The sequence below is a fragment of the Cyprinodon variegatus genome, unplaced genomic scaffold (assembly GCF_000732505.1).
Source record: "Cyprinodon variegatus isolate N-32 unplaced genomic scaffold, C_variegatus-1.0 Scaffold965, whole genome shotgun sequence".
Lineage (NCBI taxonomy): Eukaryota > Metazoa > Chordata > Actinopteri > Cyprinodontiformes > Cyprinodontidae > Cyprinodon > Cyprinodon variegatus.
The window spans coordinates 41,142-63,648 of NW_015151418.1; the positions used below are offsets into that span (position 1 = coordinate 41,142).

Genomic DNA, 22,507 nt, shown 5'->3' on the forward strand with positions numbered 1-22,507 from the left:
AAACGTTGTGGGCAGGACTAAGTTCGGAATGGCACCCAGGCTAATATCGCCCAGCCCTAGTTTAAGGCCTGAAGCCCAAAACATATCTGGGTTATTAAGCAGAACAGTGATACACAGAACATCAGCAGGTCCTATTCTAAATGACTTGACCAAAATGAATGATTTTTGAAGTGAGCTTGTCTGGATGATAATCCCATCATGATGTCCTGGTTGGACATTTAAACATTCTCAACAGCAATGTGGAAAGTTGAATTGCCTCTATGAATAAAATCTCTATTTATAATCAGCCTTTTTATTCTCCTCTGATTGATAAAAACATGGATATAAAAAACATGTCGGAAAAAAAAACATGAGAAATAGTCCAAGTTTTAAAACATCCTCTACTTAATTAGTGAAAAGAGATAGATTAAAGAGATTTAAAACTTATAAAAATAATGTATGAGTTACTGCAACATTTAATTTCCCTTTGGGATTAATAAAGTATTTTTGAATTGAATTATGACATCCATACATAAACAGCTAAAATTTCAATCCAAAGAATTATTTGGAATGAAAATGTTCCAAATAAGATAAAACATGACATTATTTTGAGCTTTCTGCTTAAATATGCTGGTTTAAATGGAGCTGCTTGCATTATGATCAAACTGATATATTTGCTCTTCTTTGTAAAAAAAACAACAAAAAAACAAACAAAATTATCAGTTCAGTAAGCCATCATCACAAAGGGAAATAAGTGAAGCGACAGCTCTGCTCACCTAGGTTTTCCACGGGGCTGGTAGCCCAAAATAAACTTCCCTGGGAGGTCTTTACAAGCCGATATAAAGTAAGGAATGAAGGTAGGCTTCTCTCGTTTTGTTCGGATTAATAATTCCTCCATTTTCTGTCAAGGAAGAAACAAAACAACGGTAGGAGAGGGCAGGCTCATCACTGGCAGACAAAACTGTTTTATGGAGCACATTAAACCTTCGTTTACCTCTTTGCTTCCTCCGCTGCAGTCCTGGAAGTATTTATGTCCCAGCAGATCTCGCGCAAATGAGGCCATTGGCTGAATATACCGAGCGGTTATTTCATCCAGATCCTCGAATTCCTTTAGTTATAAAAGAGCGGTGTTAAATGTGGAAAGCACAGAAGACATTCACTGAGGGGTGCATGTGAGGGAAAATGAGGATGCGGCTCACTTCGTTATTGATCCAAAGAGTGTGGCCCAAGCTGAAAGCGTTTTCTTTGCCTTCCTCTCTAACGTCGACATGCTGGTAGATGCCATCAGCCACCTAATGAACACAAGGACAGAGATAGAAATAAGAAGGTTTAGAAATAAATAACCCAATTTATTTTATTTAAGCTAAGATTGAACATTTCCTGAAAATGGAAATGCTTTAGTTTAAACCGCTGTTTAAGATGCAGCATTCCTTACCTTCCATGTGACTGTAAGGTGGTTCTCCCCTTTGCTGCTGGGCCTGATGATTAAGTCTCCCTGGTCGAGGGTCTCCATCATCTTCTCTGCCTGGCTAAAACTGATATTGTGGAAGTTGGGGTGGGCGATCACACGCTTTATATACGCTGAGAAGAGAAACCAGACATGCATTAATACAGAGCTTGAGTAAGGATCAATTAAGCTTATTTTTTATTATTTGCTTAGACTAACGCGTGCGGTGCTGTTTCTTTTTGAGTTCCTCCTCTTGTTTCTGGTCCTCGGCTTCTGTGTCGAAATCGTAGTAGCTGTCTTTAGGAAGCTTCCACTCATTGTTCTTGTCCATCAGATCTGAGGTGCGGCACGTGAGGTCAACACTGAATTTCTCTATGTCTATCTTCATAATCCTGCAGTGAACAGTCATGCCCACCTGAGGGGAGGAGGAACAGGAGAAGTGAAGTATTACGCACATGAGAAAAAAAAAAAAACACGCATAAAAAAAATGAGACAAGTTCAAGATTTATCAGGAGTCGAATTGGTGCAAATAGAAAAACACAAAGATTCACCTTGACCCTCTCCTCAGGGTGTTTGACCACTTTATCGCTAAGAAATTTGGTGGGAATGAATCCCTGGACTCCATTATCTAATCTGCTGCGGACCCCGATGGCCTGACCCGGACAGGAGCCGCTATCAAAGTGATTCCACACCTGAAGCAAAGAGAAAAGAGCAAAAATGAAGATGAATTTAGCCTACAAGGATCGTTCTCGTTTCTGAGCCTAGATTCACTCTTCCTAAATCTTTGCTCGACATGTTGCCTTTTTTTAGTCTTAATTTCCAGTGGATTCGCCCTGAGAAGCTTAAAACAATATGATAAACATTCGGCATACCTCCATGGTAAATACAGAAGTCGGACCAAAACAATCAAAGGGATATAAAAAAAAAAAAAAAAGACGAAACGGTTTCTATTTTTTTTTGAAAAACCAGATATTTTCTTGCATTATGTTCGACTTGCAAAGACACAAAGAAGATATATTATTTGTTTTTGTTTGATATATTGGTGTACTTGTTGTGAATAGCTATACAAAATTAACTTCAACAGCCTAGACGTAAAAGAGGGTATATTTATGAATATATTAAAGGGTATAAAAAATGCAGCCTGTGTTTTTGAAATTGTTAGAAAAATAGTTTCCTGTTGGTACAGTTTGATCTGTGCAGATAAACTACAGTTTGACTCTGGCTTTTGAAAAACACACAACTGGTTTAAATAGAGGATGACCGTAAGTCTTCACCATCAGAAAGTTAAAGCTCTCTTGTCTATAACTGGTGTGCTCATATCGGAGCTAGGCAGACTTTAAAAAAAGGATCTGGTACCTCACTCAGCTCGGGGAAATTGTCCTGCTGGCAGAAGGGACACTGCCACAGTCCTGTAGCATCATTCCTAATGGCTTGGTCGTAGCTCTCTCCCTGAGGCCGCCGGTGAGCAATACCAGTTACCACACTGGTTATTAACTTACCTGAGAGGAAAGGACACAAAATGTTAAAATGTGATGCATTTCCACCTGTAAGGTTGATTCTTTCTAAATCAGTGCGTTTTGATCCCTAGGGACTAAATTTAAACAGTCAACATAGACTAATAAAATACTAATAAAATATGTACCAATATAAAAGGTCTCTGGAGTTTCCTTGGTGAGCAGATTGAAGACTTCCTCTGTGTTGGGAACTCTGTAAGGAACCCTGAGGTCTTTGTACCTGCAGCTCAGCTCAGCTCGGATGTCATAAAGCGTAATTCCTTTGTTTCCGTAACCCTACAGGATGAAACGGAACGAGAGATTACCCACCTCCTTAGCCAATGCCGAGCACTTTTTTTTTTACCCTCACTGTAAAACTCCTCACACTGACCTGTCTCTCAAGCTCCTCAGCGAAGGCATCCAGGTCCAGATCCTTCAAGCGTTCTGGATTTTCCAAGATCTCCTCCAGAGCTCCTGCAGGGTTCGCATCTTCTGCAGACTCGTCGTACTCGAGTGCGTCAACAGCCATCTTGCGAGCCCACTCGTACGTCTCAGGGTGGACACGAGAACCATCCAGCACCTCTATGTAGGAGTCCGTACTGCCAGGAAGTTCAGAAAGATGCTGATTATAACAGTTTGGCCACTGCTTTAACCTGCCTTTAATGTTTACCAATTTTTACATTAAAACCATTGTCTTTATTGTATTTAGCTGAACTCCAAAGTTATAGATCAATTAAATAGGTGTTTCAATATATCACACATTGAATCTGAAAGGTGTGTCTTTTATCTGTAATTAAAAATGCATTGAGTAGCTCTTACTGCATGTTAAGGTACCGACCTGTCCCCGAGGGACGCTGTGTCAATCTTGATGAAACCAGCACAGTTGATAAAAACTTTGGGTCCCATGTGGCACATTGTGACCAGCTGCGTTCTGTTTTCCAGGCGAGTGTTGTTTTGCTTTAAAATCTGCACAGAATAAAACCACCAAGGTGTTTAGATGGATCACAGATACAGAGGCTGTGAGGTTTTTCAGGTAAATCCTGACCTTGAGGAGGTGGGCACCCTTCCTCTGCCCCAAACCACAGACATACTGGACCAGGCTCTGAGTGTGGGGATGGGCGATCGCTCGGTTCACGTCTACCCCGACCTCGTTGACCCGGTTGATAAATTCACAGTAGAGAGCGTTGAGCAAATCCTCCTTAACCACGTGTTCCTAAGAAAGACCAATGATTTATTAATATGTGGTGTACTTTTTCACCATTTAAAGAAGAGCTGCTTTATTTTTTCTACATGTAGATTCAGACAAAAAATTTTTTTTCTCCATTGTTTCCATAAGGAGCCATAATGGAATAAAAGCAATGAAACTACACAATGGAAAAGCATTGTATAGAAAATAGTAATGTTTGCAGTAATCTAAGTAAAAATATATAAAAAGGCACAAATTGTGAGCCTGAAGAAATCAAAGTGTCACATATCAAGGTCTATGAATCTGTCTTACCTGCAGTGGGTTTAATTTCAGGCAGAGAATGTCTTCATCGGTGCTGCAGACCTGAGCGTATTCAATCAGAGGATCCTGGATCTTCCTAGCTATTGAAACAGCTTGTCGCAGCAAAGGAGGATAATCCCTGAAGTCATTCTGCAAAAAATAAAAAAGGTTCAGGTGAAAACGAGCAACAGATAAATTATTGTATGGAACTCTTTCTGCAGGATCATCCAAGTATCAACAATTTACCTCTGACTTCTTGCTGTTCATATAAAGCGTGGCCAGTTCATTGTCAACCAGTTCCACTCCAACAGCAGGCAGGGACGACTCCTGCTCCAGCTCACTGATGGTCCTTTTTATGTCCTCCATGATCATCTGAGCATCTCTGCACAAAGGGTGTTTATTAACAACTTAATGCATCTAAACTTCTAATATGACCGTGTCAAATTTTCCAAAGGATGTGTAGCATTTCCTACTCTGTGGTTTTAACTGCAGGGATGGTGGCAGATATTTACATTCAGTATACCTATCTAAACTGTTTTTTGTTTCAAAAATGATGATTCTTTATATCAATAAGGGGTTAGAATGAAACAATGATGTAGGATGTAGCTAAAGTGAACACATCTGACATTGAGTGAATAGACTACTATCAAAATCTAACCAAATCTATCCACACAACCTTAAAAATCTTAAAGCTACTGGAATCAGCGAATGCAGGATTTCATGAGGATTTCACATGGAAATAACTACAGCAACTTTCAGGTAGATTTAACTCAGATAAAGCTAATAATTGTTACACCGTGTTCCTTAATGATTTACACAAAGTAAATTTTTTCTAATGTGACCAAATAAATGTCTTTTTGAGGCATGTGAACAGATGTTTTTCTTCTTGAATGAGATTGTTTAAAGTGGCATTGTTTTACTATGAAACAATAACAACCTGTGAAATATTCTCAGCAAAATAAAATAAAAGCCTGAAAATGTTTAGAAAAATGCTTAGCTAAAACTGATGTAATTAAATTTATTTTTTTCCTACCGATTTTCCCCGGCAACAGCAACAACATGAGGTTTCTTGCTGGAAAGAAACTTTTTGAGATTTTCAACATCCTGAGCCTGTGGACGATGGGGACAACAAAGAAGGGAAAATGACTCCAATTCATCCAGATATCTGATTTTAACAACTAAATGAAGAAAAAAGCAGTTTGCAAAGAGCTTCAGTTAGTTTCTGCACCTTCTTCTCCCTCTCATCCTCCCTGAAGGCATTCCTCCTCTTCATGAAGTACGGCAAACGGAGGAAGTCCACCACCTCTCCATCCCCATTGATCAAAGCACAGAAAACTGGTGTGTCTCTGTTTAGAAGAATCATTAAATAATGGAATTAAACTCTCAAAAAGGCGCTACATGTCTTTCTCTTTTTAACTTGAATTACTCTTTCCATATTTGTACAAAAGATTCTTAAACTTTAGATAATGAAGTAGTTGCACCTGCTAGGAGCATAGGCCACCCCCAACACACGGATGCCTTTCCCCTGACTCTCATCCATCAGGTCATCATCCTCCTCCACCTGCTGGTCGGGTCTGTAGGGAGCCACCTTAAGCCAGTTGTACAACCGGCGGCAGCAGGACTTTTAAAAAATGAATAAAAACATGAGTTTTTCAGGTCAAATGTAGAAAAAATACTTAATGCTGTAAAGAAGCTGTTTGCTTTGATGAGAATCTGTGAATTATAATGCTAACTTAAATTTCTAGTGAATCAGAAATGCTTGCCGTGGATCTTTTGAAGATATACCTTAACAATGCTCTCTTTGGCCTCAGCGATTAGCTTGCTCTTGAGCTCCTTGGCCATCTGAGGGTAGAGGAACTGGTTGAGAGCTCTCTCTATGGCCAGAGTTCGCTGTCTGTTCCATTCCTGCACCTGGTGGCTGAACTCGTCCCTGTAATAAAACTGCTTGATCTCATCGAAGTATGTCTGGTCTCCAGCAAACCTACAAAACACAGGTGGAAATAGTAAACATAAGGTTACATTTCTTAGCAGTGAGTTTAAAGTAATAAAAATGATAATAGAGGGATGATTTAAAACAAAAGAACAAAAAGCTGCTGCTTATATTTATTTCTTCCTCTCCAGAAGCAGAGTTAGGTTGTCATTCATTTCCAAAGGGCCCTCAAAATAGTGTAATACATGCGCTAAATAGCTAATAAAGCAACACTAAGCAGATTAAATATCAATTCAATTATAATTAATGATTAACACAGATACTCCAGACTCCAGTCTGTCGTGATTTTTCCAACATTTCCCTTTACTTTTAATGTATCTGCCAGAAGAAAAAAAAAACATATAGTGGGCCTCAAATTAGGTCAACAGGATCAACAGACCACATTTATCACAGACAGGCAGAGAGTGGGCCTGCAGCAATTTTAAGATTGATATCCAACCAATTACAGAGTCAGAACTTTGAATGCAGGAGAACTTTTGTAATCAATCCCTGGTCTGTTCAGCAGGTTATTCCAGTCTTCCCTTTAGATCCATGAGTAAATTACACTAAAGTGAAGACTATTTACTAATATTAGTTAGGTGACTTGTGAGGGCAAACTGCTTGGCCAGATTGGTGTCAGAGTAAAGGTGAAATATTATACCATCAACTTACCCCTTGACACCGATTAGATCTATGCAGATATCAATGGAGAGAAGCCCCTCCTCCTCTGCCAGGCACATCTTCAAGAACTGATCCCCATTCAGCTCTTTCACAGGCTTATTCTTCAGGTACTTAAAGGAATAGGCAAAATGAGCCTCATCCACCTCCTGTTGGAAATAGAAATAGGTGAGTTTAATTTGTTTAAGATCCCGTATATATATCTAGGTTTAACATCTGTCATCCCTCTTCTCAAACCTTTTTGCCTTTCTTTGTAGGTTTGATGTTTATCTTGGCCCTTTCCTGGAAGGTCTGGCGGAGAACATGTCTGACCAGAGGCTCCCGAGCTATCTGCATGGCCACCATGTATCTGGTTCCTTCCAGCACCGCCTCAGGATTGGCAAACTGACTGCAGACGTAATCTTTGGCCAGCTCTAGTGGCTCGGCGGGGAACTGCTCAGTTTCGTGACGCTGGTAACTGTCTCTCAGATTCTCTCCAAATTGCTCTGGAGTCAATCCAAACTTTTTAGCCAGACCATCTGTTGGTTAAAAACAAAAGACAAAGTATAGAGTTAATAATAATCACACTTAATCCCAGATATGGTGGTAATCGCAGCAGAAAGGGAGACTAACCGAGTCCGACACTCTGACAGATGCTGTACATATCCCTACGAGATGCCAGCTTAAGGTCGGGTCCTTTCTGCTCCTCCTCCTCCTCTTCAACCTCAAACTCCTCCTCCTCTCCTAAATTGTAAAGATGAAGTTTTAATTTTCTAGTAAATCAAAATTTGTTTTTTACATGTCTTGTGAATAATCCCTCTTCTCTTTCTCACCATCTTCTGACACTTCCTTAATTTTCTTGAGCTTCTTCTTCTTGGATTTTGCAGAATTCTGCATCTTTGGGATGTCTCGGCCGTAGTACAGCAAAAAGTGATTGTACACATCACTGAGTTCCTCTAGAGTCTGAACATCCTTCAGCCTTTAGAGTACAAAAAAGATTATGAATTTATTAAAACTGATTTATTTCCTTTGATAGAAGGAATTTAAAGGATAATATATTCCTGGCCCCAGTGACAAAAAGCCCTACCTCTCCATGTCAGCCGTGTCCAGAGGACGAATGCCATCAGCCAATGGTTTGTCAGGGTCCGCCGATATCTGCTCAAACTGGAAGGACTGCATCTTCTGGAACAGGCGGGTCAGATTCTGCTTACGGGTCTTCAACTGCGTCCACTGCAGGGGGTGGAAAAAAACGTTAAGGTGTAAAATAATAATGTTGGATAAACAGCAGCTGAGAAAAATATAGAAAAAGGTACACTAAGTGTCATAAGCCTCTTTCCCACTGAAATTAGTCTCTTAACACAGGTCAATCCGCTAACAATCAGCTTCCTTCCTATTGGCAAAAACAGCTGGGTCTAACCCCCCCGCTGGCAAGCTGCGTGGCCTCTGTCCCCTCACTGCTAGGTGTCTGCTGACACCCTCACTCTGGGTTAATGACAATGCGCCATGTTTATCGAATTCAGGCAGAGTTGTTTTGGCTTGTTAGATCAGACACAACTGGCATGATGTGACATACATTCATGGCCCACAACTGCAGTTGACCCGGGTCTGATGTTCCTACTGTATGCCGATTGGAGCTGAGCACTTTGAAGGTGAATTTAACCCGGGTTGCTTGCAGAGTCGTTTGACCTGGGTCAGTGAGACGCTCCCACAGCCACTAAAAGCCCATTGGTCACGGGTTTAAATGGACTTTGCGGTCAGTGGGAAAGGGATATTTATTTACAATTAATGTAAACTGGTAGTTCCAGGTGTTTTACTAATTAGAACACACAGCTGTCTGTAATGTATATATGTTCTAAAAAATAAATAGAAGAGGTATTCAACCAAGGCACTGCGGCCTCTAGTAGATGCATAGGGGTACTGCAGGGGGGGAATCTTCAGCGTTTTTTTAGTATGAGTTCTTTGGTTAATTTGACTGTTTGGGGGCAGAAAAGTATGTTTTCCTGTCAGAAATGCACAAACTCAAAAATCTGAGGACATCTTATATATATATATATATATATATATATATATATATATTTTATATATATATATATATATATATATATATATATATATATATATATCACCAAAAATTATGGTCCCTTCTTTTATTAAAACAGATCACTACAAAATGACAAAGGTATAATTTAACCAAGCAAATCTGGATGCAATGTGTAGTTAATAGTTTTATAGAAAATGATACCTTTTCATCCCACTGCCACACCTTCCACAGGTCATTGATATTCAGCTCTGGCTCCACATATTCTTTCCTGTAGAAAGCTATGAATGGAACCTGAAGGAAAAAGAAAAAAACATCTAAAATCTGTTGTATTCTATAGTTGAACTAAAATAAATGATTTAAACTCAAATGTTTCGATGCTTCATAATTAAATGAAATCATCACACCTCAAACTGTTGATTTCTCATAAAGTTAAGGGCCTCTTTAATTTTGGCAATGGTGCTGGGTCCTTTCCTGCTGAAGTTTGTTGTTGTTCCTCGATCAAGATAGTCTGTGCTTTCCTTTGGTGGTTATGAAGAGAAAGAAAATGGATGTTATTTTTTGTCATAAGTGAAATATACACATAAATAATAATAAAAAAAAGAATATGACATTTTATCATTTAAAATAAAAATGCTTGAAAGCAACAAGAAAAAGAGTAGTTGCCGTCTTTTAGCCTGAAGAACCCTGATAAAACAGGCTGGTGAAATAAATATTGTCTGAAACACATTCTATTTAGTCAGGGAAAACTCCACCTCCTCTTCTCGAATGAAATCAAGAGGACAACGGAGTGGTTTCCATGCCTGAACAGTTTATTACACTACAGCAGATCTTTATACAAGTCGGCCTTCCATGCCTAATGAGGTCTGTGATGACACTAGTACCTGCATGGAGATGGTGAGCGTGGAGAACCCATGTTTGAAGATCCACTCTGCTTCTTCTTCCAACTCATCATCCTCAGCAGGTTTAACAGGGATGGATCGCAACTGCAGAACAGAGGAGAAGTAGATCCAGCAACAGCTCAGAGGCAGCACTGAAAAAAACAGAAGCAGTAGCACAAACCTGGAACCTCTCAGGCATGTCTGTGGACCGGATCTCGTTGTCCTGGTCAGTCATGTGACTGCTCTCCAGCTCACTGGGCTCATAGAGCTCAAAGATACTCTTCCTCCCCTGCCTCTTTGTGGGTCGTTTCTTGGGTCGGTCCCAGCTCTCATCATCTTGATCCTCCTCTTCCTCTTCGCCCTGGTCGTAGTTGTCTGCGTCGAAGTCAGCAAAGTCAAAGTCTCCACCAAAAATCTCCTGGGCCTCCTGGAGGGCTCTGGAAGAAGGTTATAGAAAAACAAATCAGGTTTTTATATCCCAACATTCTCTTTAGACAAAATTAATAGCAAAAAATCATCTAATGATACAAATGCTCACAAATTTAAACACTCACGCATCTGTGTATCCTGAGAACCTCTTCCCCTTTCCTTTTTTGGTGATAGGCTGCCCATCGTCATCCACAATAAAATCATCTATATCTGTGGGCCCAACACATATTTATATTAAGACATCATTACAGCTTCACAATCAATATTAGCTTTTTTTCTTGTTTTAGATTGATCTCAACCTGACTCCTCCTCATCGCCTTCCTCGTCCTCATCTGGTTGTTGAATGGGTTCGTCTACAGCCTCGCCTTCCTCCAGCTCCCCCTCCCCATCCATATGAAAGATCTCATCAGCAATGAGATCTTTCTCATCGTCATCTTCATCATCATCCAGAGTTTTAAGACGGTCATATTTCTTCTTCTGTAAAAAAAAAAAAAAAGGGGATGGTTAAAGGTTAAGGATGCTTTTAGTTAGCATAAACACAGAACACTAGGCTACACAGGAGGGAAATAGTCATTTCTTACCCTCCTTTTTACTTTTACACCAAGATTTTCCTCAATCAAGTCAAGATCATCGTCATCCAGGCAGTCATCATAAGCTGCAGAAACAAAACAATTTTCAGTAAAGTGAAACAGTTCCAGGATAAGCCCACTGCAGTATAAAGAATATATAAATGAATACAACTGCTCATTATTATTCTATGTGGCCCAGCAGTGTCAGGATAAGGGGCCGCTTCCAGCAGCTATATATTTTGGTCTACTTTTGGTTTTGTTACTGCTCTGTGTGTTTTGTTTTTATTCTTTTAGCATTTATCTTTAGAGTTTGTGCACCTCAGAAAGATTTTTGAATTACTAAATATAATTGTAAACCATCTTAGTATTTGAATCATGATAAATTGGATTCATTGTTTAAAATAACACTTTTTTCAATTTTAACATTGGCTCCTTCGAATCGCATCTAGAAAAGCACATACAGAGCCCCACATAATCAGGTGGCTTTATCCAACCTCCATCTGTTATGTTGCATTTGGAAATGAGACAGACAGAAAATGGATTCCAGTTTAATTAGACTCTTGATACAAGGACAAATGCTATCCATACCAAACACTAATGAAAGCGACTAGAAAGTTTGGCCTTTTGGTCTTTCCTTCATTTCACAGAAAAGGTAAAGTCATGTTTCATCAACTGTTTAGTGCGACTTCCCTCTAACTCCCATTAACTGCTTGTAATGTTGCCAAGCTTAAATTAATAAATGCAGAGTGGTTCGCTACATTTCACATCCACACAGAAATCAGTTTTGCTGCAAGATGTTGCAACCGTATACAATAGTATACTGGCTAGGACTGCAAATAATGATTATTTTACAAATCGATTAATCTGTCAATTATTTTTTTAATTAATTGATTAATAATCAGATAGCAAAAGGTTCCTTAAAGAAGACTTTTTTGTCAAATTAAAGCAGGTGAAACTAAAACTTTGGGAGTTTTGGTCAGAGCATATTGACAGACGGAAGTATATTAAATGTTTACATATTTTTGCACTATTTTGGTATAATCACTGCTCTAAGTGGGTTGCTCTGTAAGCTAAAAGCATATTAAAGAGTCTCTATACTCCATTTATTGATGAATAGATTACTAAATAAGCTGACAATGATTTTTTATTTATTTAATACAGCTGAGACTAATTGTTAAAATATAATGATTAACTACTTTTAAAATATTTAAACCCATATGATCATTTTTTTAAATATATATTTAAACCGTTATGATAATGGAAAGATCCTTTTGATACCAGAGAAAACGGCAGTTAAAAAAAAAGCCAATTTTTTTGTTAGTTCATGGATAAAAATCAATCAACCTTAGATTACATCATTAACTTCCGTCCGTAGCAGGAATACATTAATTGAAACAGTTGTCATGATTGGTCTTGAAAATTTGAATCCATATGATTTTATGTGCAAAAAAAAAAAACTGCAGCAAGACCGGTAACAATACCTCTGTGGTATAATATTTCTGTAGAACGTACAATAACAAAATTCTGGAAAAGTATTTTCACAAATTTCTGTTTTAGAAGATATTTCAGAACAGAACAGAACAGAACTGCAAACTCTGAACCAGAGCATCACTAATTAATAATAAGAAAACATAAACAATTGGTAAAAATCGAATTTACGTACATATGAAATGATTACTTCAAGCATTAGAACCTTTCAATATTTGAATACGGTAGTCGATATTGTTCAAATGAAAAACCCTGTTGACTTACTGCGCTTTTTCCGTCGATGTTTTACTTCCTCCTCCGAGTCGCTTCCTCCGCCACTTCCACTTTTTTCAGCCTCTTCCTCCTCCTCTACATCATCATCGTCATCAATTAATCCACGTAAATTTCCATGTTCATCCTGCTCCTCAGGGTTTTCCACATCCTCTTCTTCATCTGCAGTGAAACAACAAGTCAGGTGTACAAATGCCCTCCAATGGAAACAGCATATCATGTCCAGAAGCTTTTAGATCTTACCATCTTCCTCTACAAATCTCTGGGTCTTCTTAGGTTTAAGGTCGCTCTCTTCGAACTCTTCCTCTGATTCCTCGGCCTCGCTGTCGATAAAGTCAGACATGTTCCTGGGGGGGGGGGCAAAAAAAGGATGTAGGAAGGCTTCCCTGACACCTTGCATGTATCACAGCAACAACAGATTGGAAAGAGACTCATTATGATAACCGAGTTAAATTCACAAAGCGAATATACTTTTATCTGAGTTTCTTTAAAACCATATATATTCTAAACTTGGTCATCTATTACTGTTTATAAATTTCTAAGGTCTCTTACTGATGTTGCTCTATTTGACCACTTTTTTATCTTTAAAGTTGAAGGGAAGCGGCTGTTCCAACTGTTGCATTTGCGAATTCTCCTGAGTGGGGCCCGACTTTACATGAGTGAATGAAGTGAATGTGTTTGGTCGTTTATCAAGGGGGCGGGATTGTTGTGGCGGAAGGGTTGCAAGCAAGTTTGATTGTAACTAGTTTCTCGGAAGCATCTTGCTATCCAGTTAGCAACTTAGTGCTAGTAGGTTCCCAATGGGAAATTATATTGGGATCAAGTAGCACTTACCAACGACAGTGTCAAGGATCGCTATGGACAGTGGAAACATGCAAGAGGAGGAGAGTGTTTTTTTTTTTGTCGGAGCTCGTGGATGAGTCACCTCCGTCATACATTTTTTATTTAGAGTAGGAAAGCGGGGACAAAGTTGTTGTGGAAGAGGACACCAGGGCGGCAGAAGCTTGGTTTGGTGTAGAAGGCTTACAGCCGTACATGTTTGAGCCCTTGCCTCGCAACGCTGCCAGTTCTGTTAGCTCTACGCCTGCCGAAGACACAGACGTCCATCCCCGTGAACACTGGGACGGAACTAAATGGTAAAGTAAAAGATTCTTTTTTCTTATTTCAACCTTTTCGTATATTAGCTGGGACATATGAATCAAGATGCTATGACTAAAAAAAATTTGATTGACAGATGACCGTTGATTAATGATTGGCCAAACTTAGGTGTTCAAGCTGACGTATAACTAACTGGCTTGCATAAAATAACGAAAAAACCCACAGATTTTAAGGCAGGATTTTTTTTTTAATAGAAATTTTCTAAATTTTGGAACAATACAGTCTGATAAAGAGTACATTTATATACATGTTTAAGCCAGAATGATTTGACATTTATATATGATTTCCCTACGACTTTAAAAGCACAATTTCTAGTAACTGCCAAAGAAACATTATAAGATCTTTAAGGACAGTGCTACCACAACCTTGACCGCATTTACTCTTCTAATACTTCATTTTCCTGTAACTTAGAAGATAAACTAGATGATAACCATCAGACTGGACTCTAGGTCTCCATAATATCTATAGAGAGTTTACAGCTCTAACTTCCAGCTAAAAATGCAAGGGAGTCAATGTTCTTGCAGATTATCAACAAAAGACATGAATAATGCCCATGCCAGGCGATCCATTGAATAATCCTTTTTTGTTTGTAATCATTTAGTTAAAACCAAGGATTTTTTTTAACCAACACTTTGTTTATCCTTCAATAATTCAAACTAACTTCAGTTCATCCCTTTTGTTCTCAGGCACCAACTCATAACTAAGAAACCAGCTCTCAGTTTAACACCACTAGTTGCAAAAATGTAGGCTGTGTCCGGCATATCCGCCCTAATTACTATATAGGGCACTATATTGTGTATATGCCATTATAAATTAGTTTTCAACTGTCTAGTGGATGAAAAAGTAGTTGACTTGAAATTTCCCACAATGCACCTTGAAAAGCAGTGACAATCCATGGTCACTAGATAAGAAGATTCACCCCAGAATGCTTTGCTCTAAGGACAGCTCTCCTCGTAAAGCATTATGGGATGTGTTGTCACATCGGTCCACAACAAATAAGAAAAATTGTGTAGGCACCGTCTGGGGAGGCGGAGTTACTCAGTTAACTGAGTTTACTATAAAGTTCACTATATGGTCCCCGCTCTATATAGGGATTGACGGATTAGGGGGTTCGGTCAGACGCTCGGACACAGCCTTAGTGTGTTATATTTTCATTGTATGTTGTGAAAAACATTCTAAATGGATGTTTCACAGCACGCCCTATAAATTCAGGTCATCTCCCAGAGGGGGGATCGAGATCAAGGCTTCTTTTTTATTAAAAAGTATACTTCATTTGTTTTTTATTATGAAGTTTAACTAAAACGAAAATCAATTAATTGGATTTTGTAGAAAAAAAAAGAAAGAAAAAAACTAAACAGAGATTTATTACCCAGCCCTAGCTTTATGCCAAATTTAACCATTGGACAGGTTAGCATGCAATTCTATCAATGGAGCCTCTGATCTCAACACTATCTGGTCATGAAATCAGTCTGCCTACTTCTTTATTGGGTTGGCTTTTCTGCTACAGCATAGACTGGTTTAAAGCGTACTTGAAGGACAGGGACTTTTTTTGTGTGGATAGGTAACCTTTATCGGTAGACAACTCGGGCCCTTCCTATTTATTATCCTTAAGGTTTCCCAAGCTTATATGAAAAAAAAAAATAGAAGCTAAATTACTGTAACTTTGCAGACCACATATAGCTCTGTGTAGTGTAATGTTATGTTCTTTGACAACTATAGTTTGATGTAGAGCAGCAACTAACAATTCTTTGCAAATCGATTAATCTGTTGATTATTTTTTTTTATTAATCAGTCAATAACTGGTCAGCCAAAGGTTCCTCAAATTAGACTATTTATTGAACTAACCTTGTGAAACTAAAGAACACTTTCCACTTGAGGAGTTCTGTGTAGAAGATATTGACAGGCGAAAAGAGATTTATTTTATTTTTTTAACCTGAATGCAAAATGTTTCCAAATGTATATTTTTTTTTTCATTTTGGTATAGTTACAGCTCTAAGTGGGTTGCTCTGTTAGCTAAATGCATGTTTTAAAGTCTCTATACTAAAGTTAAAGATTAAACGATTATTAAATTAGTTGATGATTATTTCAATAACCGATCAATCACAATTAATCAGAATCATTAATTCAACCCTAGTTTAAAATGGGTTATAATGGTGATAATGAGTCTTCTGTAAAATAAACTACATATTTTTTCATATGGCCAACCTCCTATGTCATAATATGCTTCTATATTCTATTTTACAGTTAAGTAGTGAGCTTTCCTTAATGTTTATGATGTTTTTTAACACGAGAAGGTTGTATTTTAAAACTAAGAACCTAAAAATATAATGCATTGACTTATCAGGCTATGGATGTGACTGAACATTAAAATATTACAATTATGCACACAAAGGGAAAATATATTTTTATTAAACAGGGAGCTGCCTGTCCTGGTAGCTTATATACTGCACCTAAACCAACGGTGTTATTCGATTATTTACAGTTAATCAGAACGTTAGTTAGTTGGTACTGGGAAAAATGCTAGTGCTAATGTCCTGCTTAGCTTGACATTACTTCGAAAAGACTAAGCATATCGGCCAGAGAAAAAAGATAGTAACATTTTGAGCTTGTCTCGTCGCTTGGATAGTGATTTTCAGGCTCCGTCAGTTGTAATACCAGCCTTACAACAAGAGAAACAATGCTTCACAAACCATGTAATACAAGTGTGTCGCAGTGCGCAGCTCCAACATAGCCGGAGTTAACCACCAGTCAAACAACTACCAAACCAATTATTGCCAACAGTATCCACATGTACAAACTGTAATATAACAAGTACGAAACATTTACTTGAAGAAAAAAAAGACACGTAGTTGAATGTTACAACCTGTATCAACAGCACTATTTCATGACGCTAATAGTTCTAGCAGAGTTAGCTAGTGATAAATCGTCCTACATTAGGGTTTACTATATATTCGAACCGATTACATGGATCATTTAAAAAGCAAAACGTTATTTTCTATAGAAGTCTGGTTGCCTTGTGGTTTGCAAAACCCTGCCTTGGGGTAGCAGAAAATAACCCGTTGCTTTTGATGCTAGCGTTAGCAAACTTAGCGCGTTAGCATAGCGCTGTTAGCTTCAACAAAAACAATCCTCGCTGGGTTTAGCAAGCGTTAGCGGTACGTCAGAAAATTATGGTAATTCTAAGAAGCCATAAATAGTGTTGAACTTACACGGCGTTGTGTAGTGATATAGTCCGAATTTGGTTTTGATAAAAGCTACTTTATGCTGTGTTTTGCCTAATAAAAATGGCCGAGGACAAGCGGCGTGATGACAATTCCGGTGTAATCTACCTTCTTCTTTTGCTTTGATGTCATACCAACTTTATGGCGCATTACCGCCACCTAATGGACGTTCTTTTTCTTTTTTTGTCCAAGATTTTATCTGATGTTATTCTTTTACCCATCGAAATATGTCATTAAATAACATTTCTAATACATTTTGATTCGAGTAAACTAATTTATTGTTCCTGACGGGAAATTAAACCTTGTTGTAACCCATAGTTTTTCAAAAAATGCTTGTAAATGCTGAAGAAAGGAGAAATCTACAGAACAGTGTATATTCAGTAGCCTTTGACTGAAGACCCTGGGCAGGATTTTATGTAATACTCTTAATTTTTTGCAGATGTCTTCTTCTCAAAATCATCTCCAGAGGTTCTAAATGAGTTCATAAAATAATATACTGGCTCCTACCCCAATAAAACTGTTGTTTTGTAGATGACTGCAAATACTAAAAATCCTAAGCTTAAGAAGTAGTCTGCGATATCCTTTTATGTAGAAAGCTTCTTAGTTACAATAATAAATATCGTAAGTAGATGTCACATAGTTAAAGTAAGTAGTAAGTACAATTTAATCAAATAATAAAAAAATAATAGATGGAAGAACTTTCAGGACTGACATAATTAGATTCTGTATTTTTTTTTTTATATCTGCATATTACTAGGTATAATTGTTTACTTTTTTTTTCGCCATCCACCTGGGACATTTGGCATTACCAGTATATCAAAAAGGACTGAATGGCACAAAAAATTAATAAAGAAATGTCATTGACCGCGTTGTGTTTGGCCATCCCGTACAGCAGGTGGTGCTGGTGTGCGTCATGAAGACCAATAGGCTACACAGGAAGAAATCGAATTAGACAGTATTAGCATCAGCAGCCAGCCTGACAGGATTCGGTCTAAGAAAATAGCAGGTACAGTTATCTAAAATATATTTTTTAAACGAGAATGTGTCCCTCTTACTGCAAATCTGACTCGAGAAAGACACACTGATGAGTAAACCAGGGAAGCGCCTGTTAATCCCCCCTTTGTTTTTGTGTCTCTCCCGGTTGATGGTTAGCTTTGATGCTAAGCTAAATGCTGGCGCTTCCGCTGTTGCGTCGTTTGTTTTTATTTCAAACCGACTGCGTGGAGATAATTTAATGAACTTGAATAATTTATTATGCGTATACTTTTGAACGGAATTGTAACAAAATATTTTCCTCATTTTTACTGTTTTATAGCCAAACCAAACTCTAAAAACGCTTTTATGCTAACGTTTGCCGCTGTCATGTATACTATCTATCATAATGGTATCTATCAGTCTTAGCCTTTTTAATCTTAGTTTTATTTATCATGCTTTTCATTATATATTAGTATTTTTTTTAAAAATTTGATAAGCATAAAGATTGGGATAGCACAATAGGATTAAAGGATACTGGGTTTTAAAGAGCCCAAGTCCATTGTACATTATTACTAACTTTAAAGGAGCCAGGCCTTTTCTGTAATGTCTGTGTAAAACACTGGCCATCAGGCTTTCAGAGGCTTTTGCTGTGCAGCTTGACTGTTTCCCTCCTCATCTTCTGTTCTATACCAGTAGCTGACATGCCAGGACATATTCGGTGTAAAGTATAGACAATCCAGCAAAGTGTCAGAAAGTCCTAAGCAGGTCTATTTCAATCACTAGCCGATTAACAGTTTCTGAAAGTCATGTTTTAAGAAAGTAGAGGGGGAAAAAGTCTTTTAAAAGAAACAATACAAATATATCCAATATCTAAACCCATAACATAAAAAACGGGATTCCACCAAAATTCAGGGTTCTCAATCGAAAAGGTTCACTTGCCTTCTCCAGGTTGAGATCAGTTCATGTCTGAAGTGAAGGGTTCAAGTATGTCATGGTCCTTTCTATAAGTGAGGGGAAAATGGAAGTGATGAAAAGGGTTTGACAGAAAGATTAAGTGAGGCTGCTGCAGACAAGTGTCCATCTCTAAATGAACAAATATCCAGATAAATGAGCTTCCTTCGCAGAGTGGCCTGGCACACCCTTGGAGACGGGTCGAGGAGCATGACAACTCTGGGCAAGGCTCAGAGTAGAGTCGCTTCGCTACAATAAAAGGGATGATTTGTTTCAGATGTGTTCCAGACACATCCCACTGACAGGAGGCCCAGGGTAAAGCCCGGGCGCATTGTAGAACGCCCTGAGCTTTCCCAAGATGAGATTGAGGAAGAGTTGTGCGAGATGAAGTCTAGACATCTCTTCGGAGACTGTTGCCCTTTAATCTGGTCACAGGTAATATTGAAGAAGAGTATGAGCTGAAGTGGCACAGAAGTTAGTTTGGAATCCAACAGGAAATGAAGGAATTTTAAATATTCATATTTATGCTTCACAGAAAAAAAAAAAAGCATCACTTTTTTTGGTGCTTTTACTGATTGGTTTTTAGTTGTTTTGCTGGGTTCATTGCAGATTTTTTATTTTTTATGTGCTGTTTTTAGTAGAGATTAAGGGAAAATTATTTGATTGGGATCAGTTTCACTAACATTTTCCTTCCCTTTCTTTCCCAGAATTAATTTTTTTTTTTATTGGATTTCCTCCTCACCTCCCACTGAGCGCTGCAGGACTGTTGGTATTTTAGCTTTTCATCTGACCTGCCAACATGCCAGCTGCACTTGCAGATTCCAGTCAGATCATTTGTGAGGTCTGGGCAAGCAATGTGGAAGAAGAAATGAGGAAGATCAGACAGATTATCCAAAGCTACAACTATGTTGCCATGGTAAGATCTCAACAGTTTATACTGTTCCTACATAGCTAAATTAAATATGTCCATCTTAAGATCTGTTAAATTTGCTCTGAGCTGTTAATGACTAGCTGATCCACTCTATGCTCTAATATCTGAAGCTAAGCTATATCCACACATACACAATAGTGTCTAAACCTGTAATGCTAACTAAGGTGCAACAGTAGCCTTTTCTTTTACTTTATGTTGTTTAAGTTTGTTAGATTAATATATTTTGGGAGCAAATGTGTTTTACAGAATTCCTACTAATTCTGGAAAAAGCAAATAAAATTGTGATAGTTTAAACATGTTTCCATCTTTTCTTTCTCCTTCCATTTATCTCCTTTTTGATTGGGTGACACCGAATGACTTATTTGAACAGATCAGCGAGATGAGCAATGCGGCATACCTGCTAACCAATGACCTCTTCCAACATTTCTTTTTTACCAGGACACAGAGTTCCCTGGGGTCGTCGTGCGGCCAATCGGAGAGTTTCGCAGCACGGTGGACTACCAGTACCAACTGCTGAGGTGCAACGTGGATCTCCTGAAAATCATCCAGCTTGGACTCACCTTCATGAATGAGGATGGCGATTATCCTCCAGGAATTACGACGTGGCAGTTCAACTTCAAATTCAACCTCACGTAGGTGGAAAATGTTTCTCTGGAGATTCAGCGTTAGATGATTTCTTGCTGTATTAGCTGTTTTTTTTTTTTTTTAATGTCTCATTCATTGACTTATCAGGCTGCCACATCACCAAAGAGCATATTTATTATAATGCAGACATCCTTGTGTTATAGATTATTTTTGTAGCATTTATGGACAGGAGCTGAAGTTTTCATTTACTAACAGGTGCCGACTTGGAACAGATGGACCCAGTATGGCTTCAGATTACTTTACCTTTAGGAATATGTCCATCTTTATCGTTAACAAGTTCAACTGTGAAGGAGCAAGATTGTAACTTAGCATCTGTCTCACTGGTTCAATTAGATACAAGCTCCACAAAGTGGAAATGAACAGTTTATTCTTGTAAAATCTGTACGTTTAATTTGAGCTTATCTTATGTCGACTCTAAACTGAATTCAATCTTTTATTTTCTCTAATTAGAACAGCAGAATAGTTTTATTGGCTTGTATGGAGGGTCTTTAGTAAAATGCTTGGAGCTGATGTATTTGTTGTAATTTTTACCCCACCACAGGGAAGATATGTATTCACAGGACTCCATAGACTTGCTGCAGAACTCTGGTCTGCAGTTCAAAAAGCATGAAGAAGAAGGAATCGACACGCTGTACTTCGCTGAGCTTCTCATGACGTCGGGCCTGGTGCTATGTGAAAACGTAAAGTGGCTCTCCTTCCACAGGTTGGTTGTTTTGAATCCAAGCAAATCCAGCCCTCATCGTTTGATAACCATCTACACTTTGAGTAACACTTTGTTTGATCTTCCAGCGGTTACGACTTTGGCTATCTGGTGAAGCTCCTGACAGATGCTCGCCTCCCTGAAGAGGAGCACGACTTCTTTCAGATCCTGAACTTGTTTTTTCCTGCAATTTATGACGTCAAGTACCTGATGAAGAGCTGCAAAAGTCTCAAGGTTTGCTGAAACGTATCAGTGTCATATTGGATTCGTTTTAGTCATCAGAAGAGACTGGACTTACCTGCTTGCTGTGTTTGTGCTGCAGGGAGGCCTGCAGGAAGTAGCAGACCAGTTGGAACTGAAGAGGATCGGACGACAGCATCAGGCTGGATCTGACTCGTTGCTCACAGGGATGGCTTTCTTCAGGATGAAAGAGGTAAACTAAGCCCCAACCTCTGAAGCTGAGATCTGTTAAATTATTTTTCTCTTAAAGAAGCAAGAACAAATAAATCTAAATTAATTTATTCACTTGTTACAATACAGTATACAAGTTAAGTTAGTCTGAAGTGCGATTTGAGATAGACCAATGGCATCTGAGCCATCATGCTGCAAACATTTTTGCAGATAAGTTTTAAATTCAAATATTGTCTGTCCAGCTTTTCTTCGAAGACCACATTGATGACGCCAAGTACTGTGGGAGGCTGTATGGTCTCGGCTCTGGATCCAGCCAGCCACAGAACGGGATCTCCGGCTCGGGACAGGAGGAGACCAACAACAAACACTGAGCGTCTGATCGGACTCGCCTGTTTTTAAAAGCCCACCGACCAATTTCTGCTCTCGAGTTCTTCAAAAAGACTTGTCTAAACATATCCGAGCGACTTTTTCTGTGGACTTGCAGCGGGAGATCCTTCAGTGGCTGACTCGTTTCTTTCCATGTCGCTTTTTAAACGTGTCTCAGGCCAAACAAGTCAGATCTGTTTTTTTAAAACATGTTTGTTTTTACAGCGTGGGACCAGCTCCTGACATCCTGAGATTTTAAAGACTTCTCAGTTCTGATTCACCTCAGACAGATCCTGCCCAACCACCCCTTTTTTTCCCCCTTTTCCCTACAGGGATTTTTTTTTAAGTTGTTGCTGAAAGGGCCTGTAAATAAAATGTATTATTTCAACCAAAATGCATGTTTTTGCTCATTCCAAATTATGTAAATATCCTTTGTGTTCCTC

At 38.6% G+C, this 22,507-nt stretch overlaps 2 protein-coding genes across 3 annotated transcripts in view; one reads left to right on the plus strand and one right to left on the minus strand.

Annotated features, from left to right (window-relative positions):
- The window catches only part of supt6h (SPT6 homolog, histone chaperone), a 22,492-nt gene extending 5,280 nt beyond the window's left edge, over positions 1 to 17,212 (minus strand). Inside the window, exons 1-32 of one of the 2 annotated variants that reach the window (XM_015398833.1) lie at positions 17,074 to 17,212; positions 12,950 to 13,053; positions 12,701 to 12,868; positions 10,961 to 11,034; positions 10,679 to 10,856; positions 10,505 to 10,589; positions 10,132 to 10,387; positions 9,954 to 10,055; positions 9,477 to 9,590; positions 9,274 to 9,363; positions 8,119 to 8,261; positions 7,865 to 8,010; positions 7,665 to 7,775; positions 7,290 to 7,570; positions 7,047 to 7,201; positions 6,191 to 6,386; positions 5,887 to 6,026; positions 5,634 to 5,751; positions 5,439 to 5,515; positions 4,652 to 4,787; positions 4,418 to 4,555; positions 3,965 to 4,132; positions 3,758 to 3,885; positions 3,311 to 3,518; positions 3,069 to 3,216; positions 2,783 to 2,925; positions 1,978 to 2,118; positions 1,646 to 1,841; positions 1,415 to 1,560; positions 1,179 to 1,271; positions 974 to 1,087; positions 756 to 880 (exon numbers count right to left, since the gene is read on the minus strand). In XM_015398833.1, coding sequence (XP_015254319.1) covers positions 756 to 880; positions 974 to 1,087; positions 1,179 to 1,271; positions 1,415 to 1,560; positions 1,646 to 1,841; positions 1,978 to 2,118; positions 2,783 to 2,925; positions 3,069 to 3,216; positions 3,311 to 3,518; positions 3,758 to 3,885; positions 3,965 to 4,132; positions 4,418 to 4,555; positions 4,652 to 4,787; positions 5,439 to 5,515; positions 5,634 to 5,751; positions 5,887 to 6,026; positions 6,191 to 6,386; positions 7,047 to 7,201; positions 7,290 to 7,570; positions 7,665 to 7,775; positions 7,865 to 8,010; positions 8,119 to 8,261; positions 9,274 to 9,363; positions 9,477 to 9,590; positions 9,954 to 10,055; positions 10,132 to 10,387; positions 10,505 to 10,589; positions 10,679 to 10,856; positions 10,961 to 11,034; positions 12,701 to 12,868; positions 12,950 to 13,049 — 4,418 coding nt within the window. In that variant the 5' untranslated portion in view covers positions 13,050 to 13,053; positions 17,074 to 17,212. Of the gene's footprint in view, positions 1 to 755; positions 881 to 973; positions 1,088 to 1,178; positions 1,272 to 1,414; positions 1,561 to 1,645; positions 1,842 to 1,977; positions 2,119 to 2,782; positions 2,926 to 3,068; positions 3,217 to 3,310; positions 3,519 to 3,757; positions 3,886 to 3,964; positions 4,133 to 4,417; positions 4,556 to 4,651; positions 4,788 to 5,438; positions 5,516 to 5,633; positions 5,752 to 5,886; positions 6,027 to 6,190; positions 6,387 to 7,046; positions 7,202 to 7,289; positions 7,571 to 7,664; positions 7,776 to 7,864; positions 8,011 to 8,118; positions 8,262 to 9,273; positions 9,364 to 9,476; positions 9,591 to 9,953; positions 10,056 to 10,131; positions 10,388 to 10,504; positions 10,590 to 10,678; positions 10,857 to 10,960; positions 11,035 to 12,700; positions 12,869 to 12,949; positions 13,054 to 17,073 lie in introns of those variants that run through there. The other variant, XM_015398834.1, reaches the window with a different exon arrangement.
- An 808-nt stretch (positions 17,213 to 18,020) lies between these two features.
- cnot8 (CCR4-NOT transcription complex subunit 8) lies at positions 18,021 to 22,364 on the plus strand. The gene is made up of 7 exons (XM_015398835.1): positions 18,021 to 18,091; positions 19,719 to 19,927; positions 20,381 to 20,574; positions 21,129 to 21,290; positions 21,377 to 21,521; positions 21,610 to 21,720; positions 21,941 to 22,364. Exons 2-7 carry the CDS (start codon positions 19,811 to 19,813, stop codon positions 22,067 to 22,069), a joined length of 858 nt encoding a protein of 285 aa, XP_015254321.1. The 5' UTR covers positions 18,021 to 18,091; positions 19,719 to 19,810; the 3' UTR covers positions 22,070 to 22,364.
- The last annotated feature ends 143 nt before the right edge of the window (positions 22,365 to 22,507 follow it).

Coding starts and splice junctions, on each gene's coding strand:
- cnot8 (XM_015398835.1), top strand. CDS start 19,811: ATGCCAGCTGCACTTGCAGATTCCAGTCAGATCATTTGTGAGGTCTGG. Junction 19,928..20,380: donor GCTACAACTATGTTGCCATG/GTAAGATCTCAA, acceptor CTTTTTTACCAG/GACACAGAGTTCCCTGGGGT. Junction 21,291..21,376: donor AAGTGGCTCTCCTTCCACAG/GTTGGTTGTTTT, acceptor TTGATCTTCCAG/CGGTTACGACTTTGGCTATC.